The 11,319-nt window shown below is 43.3% G+C and overlaps 1 protein-coding gene across 2 annotated transcripts; it reads left to right on the top strand.

Moving 5' to 3' along the window:
• The first annotated feature begins 5,704 nt into the window (after positions 1–5,704).
• RPS23 (ribosomal protein S23) lies at positions 5,705–9,717 on the top strand. 2 transcript variants are annotated; one of them, XM_011944212.1, is made up of 6 exons: positions 5,705–6,003; positions 6,471–6,630; positions 7,785–7,905; positions 8,048–8,125; positions 8,970–9,056; positions 9,152–9,717. In XM_011944212.1, exons 1-5 carry the CDS (start codon positions 6,000–6,002, stop codon positions 9,018–9,020), a joined length of 414 nt encoding a protein of 137 aa, XP_011799602.1. In that variant the 5' UTR covers positions 5,705–5,999; the 3' UTR covers positions 9,021–9,056; positions 9,152–9,717. The 2 variants fall into 2 exon arrangements, with proteins under 2 accessions (XP_011799602.1, XP_011799601.1); XM_011944211.1 differs by lacking the exons at positions 8,970–9,056; positions 9,152–9,717 and having other exon boundaries at positions 8,048–8,243.
• Positions 9,718–11,319: the final 1,602 nt, after the last annotated feature.

Below are 11,319 nucleotides of genomic sequence, written 5' to 3'. Positions count from 1 at the left end.
TAGATATATACCCAGTAGTGAGACTGCTGGCTCACATGGTAGATCGATTTTGTTTTTGTTTTTCTTTTTGTTTTTTTTGAGACACAGTCTCACTCGGTTGCTCAGGCTGGAGTGCAGTGGTGCAAGCTCTGCTCCCTGTAACCTCTGCCTCCTGGGTTCAAGCAATTTTCCTGCCTTAGCCTCCTGAGTAGCTGGGACTACAGGCACCTACCAACACACTCAGCTAATTTTTGTATTTTTAGTACAGACAGGATTTTGCCACGTTGGCCAGGCTGGTCTGGAACTCCTGACTTCAGTTAATCTGCCCACCTCAGCCTCCCAAAGTGCTGGGATTACAGGCGTGAGCCACCATGCCTGGCCTGATTTTTTTATTTTTGCAAACCCTCCACACTGTTTTCCGTAAGGGTTGTACTAGTTTACATTCCGCTGAATGTACGCAAGGGTTTCTGTTTCTCCACATCTGCACTAACACTTAGCTTTCATCTTTTTGGCAGCAGCCATTCTAACAGGTGTGAGGTGATCTCTCACAGTTTTAATTTGCATTTCCCTGATGATTAGTGATTCTGAGCATTTTTCATATACCTGATATTCATTCTTGTGTTTTCTTTTGAGAAATGTGTATTCAAGTCCTTTGTTCATTTTTCAGTTGGATTGTTTTCTTGTTAGTGTGTTCTTTATATATTTTGGACAGTATCACATATATGCTTTGCAAATATTTTCTGCCGTTATGAGGTTGTCTCCTCTGCTGTTTCCTTTGCTGTGCAGAGGATTTTTAATTTGTGTAATCCCATTTGTCTATTTTTACTTTTGTTGCCTGTACTTTTGAGGTCATACCCAAACAACCTTGTCCAGACCAATGGACAAGGGGAGCTTTTCCCTATTTTTCTAGTGGTTTACAGTTTCAGGTCTTGTGTTTAAATCGTTAACCCACTTTGAGTTGATTTATACATATATCGTGTATATGCATCCAGTTTCATTCTTCTGCATGAGGATATCCTATTTTCCAAACACCATTTACTGAAGAAAATGTCCTTTCCCAGTTTGTCCTTGCAGTATCTTTGTCAAATATCAATGGACTGTAAGGCCTAGTGCGGTGGCTCATGCCTATAATCTCATGACTTTGGGAGGCGAGGAGGGCCCATCACTTGTGGTCAGGAGTTCAGGACCAGCCTAACCAAAATGGTGAAACCTCATCTCTACTAAAAATATAAAAATTAGGCTGGGCACGGTGGCTCACGTATGTAATCCCAGCACTCTGATAGGCAGAGGAGGGTAGATCACTTGAAGTTAGGAGTTCCAGACTATCCTGGCCAACACGGTGAAACCCCATCTCTACCAAAAATACAAAAATTAACTAGGCATGGTGGTGCACGCCTGTAATCCCAGCTACTCAGACGGTTGAGGCAGGAGAAACACTTGAGCCCAGGAGGCAGAGGTTGCAGTGAGCCAAGACTGTGCCACTGCACTCCAGCCTGCGTGACAGAGTGAGACTCCATCTCAAAAAAAAAATACAAAAATTAGCTGGGTGTGGTGGCACACGCCTGTGATCCCAGTTACTCAGGAGGCTGAGGAGGACAATCACTTGAACCCAGGAGGTGGAGGTTGCAGTGAGCTGAGATGGCACCACTGCACTTCAACCTGGGCAACAGGGTGAGACTCTGTATTCAAAAAAAAAAAAAAAATGAATTGACTGTAAATGTGTGGAATTATTTCTGGGCTTTTCTGTTCTATGGCTCCATGTGTCTTTTTAAATGCCAATACCATATTGTTTTGATTATTATAACTTTGTAGTGTATTTTGAAGTCAGGTAGTATGATGCCTCTAGCTTTGTTCTTTTTGATCAAGATTGCTTTGTCTATTCATGGTCTTCTGTGGTTCCTTTTGAATCTTAGGATTATTTTTTCTATTTCTCTGAAAAACATCATTGGGATTTTTTAAGAGATGGTATCTCACTATATTGCCCAGCTTGGACTCAAACTTCTGGGCTTAAGAGATCCTTCTACCTCAGTCTCCTGAATTTCTGGGAGTACAGGGACACTTTGATAAAGATTGTATTGAATCTATAAACCATTTCAACTAGTATAGACAACCTTAATAATATTAATTCTTCCAATCTGTGAACATGGGATGTCTTTCCATTTGTATGTGTCCACTTCAATTTCTTTCATCAATGTTTTATAGTTTTCAGAATGCAGACCTTTCACCTTCTTGGATAAACTTATTCCTAAGTTATTTCACTTTTCTTTCTGTAGCTATTGTAAATGGGATTGCTTTCTTGATTTCTTTTTAACATAGTTGTTAGTGTATAGAAACACTACAGATTTTTATGTGTTGATTTTACATATTGCAGCTTCAGTTAATTCATTCGTTGGTTCTAACAAGTTTTGGTGCAGTTTTTTAAGGTTTTCTATATACAGGATCACGTCACATGCAAACAGATACAATTTAATTTCTTCCTTTCCAAACCAAATGCCTTCTCTTTCTTACCTAACTGCTCTGGCTAGGACTTCTAGCTCTACCTTTTTGAAAGTCCCTCCTTTACCCATTGATCTGACAGCTACTTTTGTCATTTAATAATATTCTATACTCATATGAATCTCTTGCTGGGATTTGTTCATTCTGTTCTATTCAACAATTTGTCTATTTCTGTACCAAAATTGTATTCTTAGTTGTACTCTCTTAGTTGCATTAAAAATTCCCATATCTGGTAGGGCTAGTCCTTCTCCGGAAGCATTATGGCTATTCATGGCTCTTTACTCCTCCAGCTTTGATTTCATGTTTCATCTCTGTAATTATTTTCCTGCAAATAGTCTTAATCCCTTGCCCTCCCTCCATCATACTTATCTGACTAGACCTCAACCCCAGCCATTTAAATCCACATCCTCACCTATTCAGTTATTTCACTGAACGAATCTGAAGAAATATACGTAACTCACTGATGTCACTTCATAAACACAGATTTCAAATGGGCTCTCAGAACTGCTCAACAACCCTATTTTCTTGTCAATGTATTTTCCTACCATTCTAGATTAGGAGGCAGTATAACATGCGGGTCAAATATAAGATTCTAAAACCATATTACCTGGGTTAAAATCTTAGTTCTACCACTTACTAAATATGTGAGCTTGGGCAAGTTAAATTCACCAAAGCCTCAGTTTTTGTATATCTATCCCTCAGTAAAATTCTCTTTATCTGTCCCTCAATAAAATTCCTTATGAGAATAAAATGAGTTAATAAATATAAGCCAAAAATAGAATCTGGCACATAGTAAGTACTATCTAACACTTGTATTGTTATCATTGATGATGATTTCACATCTTACCTTCTCTCAAGCCTTTTTCTCCCACTCTCTCTTCACTGATGGTCTTGCTTTTTATTTCATTGAACAAATAAGTCAAAAGTGAAGTTCCACAACCTCCTATCATCAAATCTTCCAATTTACTTGCAGCTATACCCGTCACTCTATTACTGTACATAAACTATTATTGTTCCTACAGTTAACTCCTCCACTTGGGCACCCTTCTAGTCTACTTAAGGACTTGCTCCTGCAATTATCCCCTTTCTCTGCTGAATAACCCATTTTTAATTTTCTCAACCTGATCAGCATACAAAAATGTCATAAAAGTTGTCATCTTGAAAATAAAACCCTCCAACTCCACATTTTCCTCCTAAAAGGGTCCTATTTCTCTGCACATAAAAAATTTCTTGCAAAAATTGTCTATAGCTGCTGTCTAGACTTCCTTCCCTCCCATATTCTCTTCACTCTGATCCCATCAGCCTTTCACTTTCAGTACTCCATGGAATCCCCATTTGACAAAGTGACCAGTAACCTCCACATTTTCAAGTCCAAAAGACAATTCTCAGTCCTCATCTTATCTCTTTTCACACTTTCTCACTCCCTTCTTCACTTGGCTTTGAACAGAGTGTAACATTGGCCACTGTTTCTTCATCTATTTTGCTTCACCTGCCGTCTTTTCTGTACCACTAAACTTTGGTGTGCTCAGGACTCTAATCTTTCTCTGTGCTACCTAGTCATCACCTAAGTTATCTCAATCAGAGCCATAGTTTTAATACTATTTATTCATTGATGACTCCTGAGCTTCATATCATATATCCAACTATCCACTCCACATCCCTGGATGTTTGGCAGCTCAAACTTAACACATCCAAACCAGAACTCTTCATTTCCTCCTTTGAAATTTGCTCCTCTCCTAGTATTTCCCACTTTAGAACTCACCCAACTCACAACTCACAACTCTACAACTCACCCAAGTGCTGAGGTAAAAAATCATAGGGGTGTAATTAACTCCTCTCCCACATCCTGCAGTCCTGAGCAAATTCTGTTCATTCTACCACCAAGCAGTGTATCTGACCCAACCACTTTTTACCACCTCCACTGAGGGTCCAAGCTACCACCATCTCTCATCTGAACTACTGCAATACCTTCCGAAGGGGCCTCCCAGATTCATGTCTTTTTCTCCTCTCAACAGCCAGAGTAATCCCATAAAAATATAAATCTTATTTTGCTACCAACTCCCATGCTCAAAACTTTACAATGGCCTTAAATCACCAGAAGAGTAGAAAAAAGGCTTTACCATGGCCTACAGGCTCCACATATTCCTGTGTAATTCTCAGACCCCATCTAGTGCCACACTACTCCTCAGTAACTAAGCTCCCCTTCTTCACTGATATTTCAGTTCTTAAAAAGCACTAGCCCCTTCTACATCTCGAGATGTCTCCTTAACCTACCCTATCCAGAGTAGCTACCCCCATTCCCAAGTCACTATCACCCATCCAGCTGTATTTTCTCCATAGCTCTACAGTATGTAAAATGATCTATTTAATTATTTAATGTACCTCTATCTGCTTATCTGGTCTGTCCTCTCACACTTAAAATATAAATTCTATCAGAGGAGAAACCTTCACCCTCTTAATTTAACTGCCATATTCCCGGTACCTACAACAGCGTCTGGCACATAGAAGGCATTTTTTAAAATCCTGCTGAGTGAACCAATATCCCAGAAACCTCTCATAGCTAGTTCATCTTACAGGAGAAACAGTATTAGAGTTAATTAAATGGCCAGGCGCGGTGGCTCACGCCTGTAATCTCAGCACTTCAGGAGCCGAGGCAGGCGGATCACTTGAGGTCAGGAGTTTGAGACCAGCCTGGCCAACATGGTGAAACCCCATCTCTACTGAAAATACAAAAATTAGCCGGGCAAGGGGGCGGGCGCCTGTAATCCCAGCTACTCAGGAGGCTGAGGTGGGACAATCGCTTGAACTCGGGCAGTGGAGGTTGTAGTGAGCCCAGATCACACCACTGCACTCCAGCATGGGAGACAGAGTGAGACCCTGCTTCAGGGAAAGAAAAAAAAATTAAATTCAATGACTCGCCAGTCCAAATAAACGGCAGCTTTAGGGTTAAAGGCGCAGTCTGGCTCCAAAGCTTGGGGTTTTAGTTACTATATTACATAGCTTCACTACATTTTACAATTTACTGTGCTGCTTGTGAGTATGAATTAAGGCTCAGAAGTCTAATTTTCCAGACTACTCGCAGGACTCCCGCCCCAGTACACTCTACAGATTCAGCTCACCGACTCCTTCCTCCTTGGACCTAGCTCCGCCCAGCCCAGCCCAGCCCCGCGACCTGCTCGCCGTGGCTTCGGCAAGGGCGCCTACGCGGTGAGCGGGTCCCATGCAAAGCATTCTGGGATTGGTAGTCCATGTTCCTCCGGTCTCCAGCATTCACATGAAAAGGGGGGAAAAAAACCCATGCAAATTAGATATCTCTGAATTTCGTGCAAATTAAATAAGACGCAGATTCTAGCTCAGGAAAGTGATGCAAACCCGTCGTTTTCAAAGGAGAGACTCCAGCCTCGGGTCAGGCGCGACGCAGACAGCGGCGCGGGGTCCTTGACTGGGCGGGGCTTGCTCGCGGTGGTTTGTGGCTCCTTCCTGCGCTGCTTCTCTCTTTCGCTCAGGCCGGTGGCGCCGACAGGATGGGTGAGTTGTCCTGGCCAGTCTAAGGGGGCCGCAAGCGAGACTTGGGGTCTTGGGGACTGGCGGGCGGTTGCGAATAGAGCAGGGAGGGGGATGCCACGGAGAGGCTCCATGGCGGAGGGCCGGGGAAGCGCCGCTCCAGGCGGCACATGGTCCCGCGTGGAAGGGGCCCGTGAGGCGTGGAGGCCGCCGAGGTCGGGGTACCGAGGGACACAGGGAGGCGGGCGCTTCCTCCCAAGCATTCGAGCGGGGCCTAGTCGTTTGGGAGAATACATTCTCCGGAGCCCTCTTCGAACGTTTATTAGTCGGTTCAGGGGAACCTGAAGGCCAGATGTTTGGCCCACAGGCTAGTAAATAGTACGAGAGCCAATAGGCTTAAGGGTTTATGCCAGATGAGGCGAGTGTCTTAGAAGATGGGAAACACGTAGATGGCGTGTTTTTGCAGAAGAACTAAAATAGTTAATTTTCAGGCAAGTGTCGTGGACTTCGTACTGCTAGGAAGCTCCGCAGTCACCGACGAGACCAGAAGTGGCATGATAAACAGTACAAGAAAGCCCATTTGGGCACAGCCCTGAAGGCCAACCCTTTTGGAGGTGCTTCTCATGCAAAAGGAATCGTCCTGGAAAAAGTGTAAGTCCATTGCTTCCGTCAGTTTTAGTTTATTATAGGAATTCGAGACATAAACTTACGAATTCTTGTCTTAAAAGTAGTTATAGGTTTTTGTGTAGTAGTGTTCATTTGGGCATTACGGGGTAAAATCGCGAAGCGTTTATTCTATTTAAAAGTTGGTAAAATTAGTGTTTGGGAATTAGGTAGTTAAGGTTTTTATTTAACGTTGGCCTGCGAGGAATTGGAGAAGATACTAACAATGATGAAGTAAAGGACACAAACACTTTTACTGTGGGAGCTGTTACAAGTAAATGTCACATGTCAGCTATTGAATCTGCAATCAAATGATTTTTCGACTTGATAAAGGTAAGGTGAAGAGAAGTGACTTGCATCAGATTTAACTGAGGTCGTACACCTAAGATTGAGACATGAAACTGCCAGTATTTGACTGGTTTTGACTTTTTAAAATGATAATTTCACATAGTTCAATCGTATTTGATGGTAGATCCATTTGAACTCAGACTTTCTAATTTTTTTTTTTTCTGAGACAGAGTCTAGCTCTGTCGTCCAGGCTGGAGTGCAGTAGCGCCATCTCGGCTCCCTGCAACCTTAGCCTCCCAGGTTTAAGCAATTCTCCTGCCTCAGTCTCCCAGGTAGCTGGGATTACAGGAGCCCACCACCATGCCAGCTAATATTTTGTATTTTTAGTAGAGATGGGGTTTCGCCATGTTGACCAGGCTAGTCTCAAACTCCTGACCTCAGGTGATCCGCCTGCCTCGGCCTCCTGAAGTGCCCTGATTACAAGCGTGAGCCACTGTGCCCAGCCCAGACTTTCTAATTCTTATCTCAGTTTTTTTTGTTAAATGGGGTCTCTTGTTACACAGGCTGGCAGTCTTGACCTCCTAGGCGTAGATCCTCTCATGTCAGCCTCCCAAGTATTTGGGGCTACCACTCCAGTCTAATGTTATAACTGTAAAAGGTCTAGAAATTTCCCCCATTGTGCTAATGAAATTAAGACTGGCAGAAAACTTGGTTGACATCACAGGGCTTCAGCTCAGCCATTTGAGGTTAGATTGAAAAGATAGAAACAGTTTCTCAGTAGTTCCCTAGTTAATGTGAAAAAATTATCCTTTTTCAGAAAGCCAGCTCACTCTGCTGTGCCGTTTATATTTCAGAGGAGTTGAAGCCAAACAGCCAAATTCTGCCATTAGGAAGTGTGTCAGGGTCCAGCTGATCAAGAATGGCAAGAAGATCACAGCCTTTGTACCCAACGACGGTTGCTTGAACTTTATTGAGGTGAGTATTTCAACTCTTTTGTACCTTTTGTTCTTGGGGTGGACTCCCTCATATTTTTATCTGATGCAGGGGAGTTTCCTCACGTGAAAGTATTTTTGTGATTGCCACTAACACTAGAAATAAACTTTTTATTTTATTCCAGGAAAACGATGAAGTTCTGGTTGCTGGATTTGGTCGCAAAGGTCATGCTGTTGGTGATATTCCTGGAGTCCGCTTTAAGGTTGTCAAAGTAGCCAATGTGTCTCTTCTGGCCCTATACAAAGGCAAGAAGGAAAGACCAAGATCATAAATTTTAATGGTGAAAACACTGTAGTAATAAATTTTCTTATGCCAAAAAATGTTTGTATCTTATTGTCCCCCGTTCTCACCACAAAGATTGTGTTCTTTACTATACCCCCCCCTTTTTAATCCTAAACCAGCAAACACAGGAACTGTACCAATTTTAGATGATAAGACAGGGTTGTTTCAGGATTCTCTAGAGTTAATAACATTTTTAACTTGGCACAGTTTCCCTCATCCTGTGGATAAGAAAATGAGAGCTGGAATAAATGTGCAGTATTGTAGTATTACTTTAATTCAAAAACTCACTTAAATTCTAGTGAGATACTTTCTTTTTAATTCTTGGTATTTTCCATATCTGGTGTGACATTTCAAGCAGTTACCAAGTTTCATGGCACATAGATAATCTTAGGTACCCTTGGAAATGCACATTCTTGTATCCATCTTTCAGAGACCCAAGTGATAAATAGTAACCTCAAAATTGCTCCCAACTCTGTTTAAAGGTGTCAGGATCTGTGTTGTAATGTGTCTATGTTACTGTGTTTAGGATACAGGCACTGGATCATTTAGTTGATGGAAGTATATGTCAGGCAAGAGAGATCAGGTATATTACAAGACTGATGTTTTCAGTATCTTCTCGCGAGGTTGTCAGCGACCTTCATGTCTTCAAAGACCAGTCAGCAAATGAAGTAGTTTAGTGTAGAGATAAGACTGGTTGTGTTTTGATAATTTAAGCTAGGTATTCAGTACATGTGGATTTTGCTCTCCAGAAATACTTGTTTCAGAATTTTCACGGATATAGTGGCATGGTTGAAATGAAGCTATTATCCTTCTGATTTAAATCTGATATAAGAAACTCCTGGTAACAAATAGTAAATATGGATTAGTTAGCCCTTTGATCAGAGCCTAGCTTTACATTGTTTAGGATCTTTGGAAAACAACTGCTTTGGTTGCCCATTTTCTGTAGGATCAAGAGCAGAACCTTTGCCATGACACAGAAGAATCCAGGTTGTGCCTCATCCCTGCATATTCCAGCCTTAGCCTGCCATTTCTCCCCTTGGCTCTGTGCTCCGGCAACACTGGTCTCAGTTGGTCATGCTCCAACTTGTGTTCCACATCCAGCCTCAGGACCTCTGTTACTATGGTGCCTTGCTTGTCGCCCGCTCTTCAGAGCTCCTATTTTCCAGCACACTTGGGTTTATCTCTTGATGCCAATGATGATGCTGCTAGTCTCTCTCCACAGGGCGGAAAGGCTGCCTGTTGGTTTGTACCAGCGTTTCCCAACGTGTAGCTGCAGTCAGTATTTGGCTAAACCGTTCCCAAGAGCTCAGCAGATGTTTTCGGATGGGCCTAAATTGACCCAACCCTTTGTGATGCGGAAGAGATTGCTGGGCCTCGCTCACCGGGCCAGAACCAGGGAAAGACGCCGCGGTTGCAGCGCGGTTCCAGGTCCCGGACGTCAGGCGCGGGGCGGGCAGCTCTTGCCCGGCGGTGGGGTCCTTGTGACCGCAGGGCGGGGCGCACCAGGAAGGGGCTGGGACAGCGCGGACGCCCAGGGGCTTGTCCCAGTTCCCCTGCTTTCTTTGACACGTCGAGACACCTTCGACGATGGCTCGCGGCTGTACCCTCTTGGCTGCACCTGGGACGCCCTTTTCACTTGCTAAGCAGTTCTACCTGAGGCCCAGGGGCCGCCAGATTGACCCATAAATAATCTCCGGCGCCTCAGATCTAGAAGCGGCTGAGCCTGATCTTAGTGCCTTCTCCTTTCTCTGTGTGGCCTCCCAACCTCTTTCCCCACGGCCATGTGTCCGAGGCCCCTTCCTTCATGTATCCAACATGAAATGGATGCCTGGCACTTTGCTGGGCCCGACTGTGCAAGTCCAGGTCTATGGTGAGAGCAACAATACACTCAGAAAATGTATGCAAAATTCCAGCAGCTTTTTTTTTCTTGGTAGATGTAGAAAAGCTAATTCTAAAATTTGCATGGAGGCTGGGAAGGGTGGCTCACGCCTGTAATCCCAGCACTTTAGGAGGCCAAGGTGGGTGGATCACCTGAAGTCAGGGGTTCGAGACTGGCCTGGCCAACATGGGGAAATCTCGTCTCAACTAAAAACACAAAAATTAGCCGGGCGTGGTGGCGGGCGCCTGTAGTTCCAGCTACTCGGGAGGCTGAGATTGCAGGGAGCCGAGATCGGGCCACTGCACTCCAGCCTGGGAGACAGAGCAAGACTCCATCTCAAAAAAATAAAAATTTAAAAAAAATGCATATGGAAAGGCAACTAGAATAAATAAAACAATATTGAAAAAGGAATAAAAGTGGAGGAATCGTAAAACTTGATTTTATAGTTAAAGTAATCAAGACTTGGAGGAGGGACAGAAATACAGATCAACGGAATAAGATAGAGAATCCATAAATAGACATTCAGAAGTATGGCCAACGGATTTATCTTAAAACCAACAGAGGAAGAAGAGTTTCAATAAATGATGTGGACTTCCATTTGTCAAAAACCAAAACAAACAAAGGAACCCCAACCTCACATGTAATACAAAATTAACTCAAAATGGATCATATATCTGAATGTAAAATGGAAAGCTATAAAACAAAACATAGACTATCTTTACAACCTAGGTTTAGGTATAGTTTTTAGACATTACACTAAAAGCACATGCCATAAAAGAAAAAAATAGATAAATTGGTGGATTTCATCAAATTTAAACTTTTTCTCTCTGAAAAATCCTGTTAAGCTGGGCGCTATGGTTCATGCCTGTAATCCTAGCACTTTGGGAGGCTGAGTTGGGAAGATATTAATAGTTTGAGGCCAGGAGTTCAAGAGCATCCTGGGCAGCAAAGCCATACACTATCTATGCAAAAAAAAAAGTTTTAATTAGCCTGGCATGGTGGTGTGCACCTGTGGTCCCAGGTACTTGAGAGGATCAGAGGATTGCTTGAGCACAAGAGTTTGAGGCTGCAGTGAGCTATGATTGCACCATTGCAATCCAGCCTGAGCAACAGAGTGAGATCCTGTCTTAAAAAATACAAAATAGGCCGGGCGCGGTGGCTCAAGCCTGTAATCCCAGCACTTTGGGAGGCCGAGACGGGCGGATCACGAGGTCAGGAGTTCGAGACCATCCTGG

Source organism: Colobus angolensis, unplaced genomic scaffold (assembly GCF_000951035.1).
Source record: "Colobus angolensis palliatus isolate OR3802 unplaced genomic scaffold, Cang.pa_1.0 Scaffold23, whole genome shotgun sequence".
Classification (NCBI taxonomy): Eukaryota; Metazoa; Chordata; class Mammalia; order Primates; family Cercopithecidae; genus Colobus; species Colobus angolensis.
Note: the sequence above shows the minus strand (reverse complement) of the source record. Positions and strands in the feature narration are given on the sequence as shown.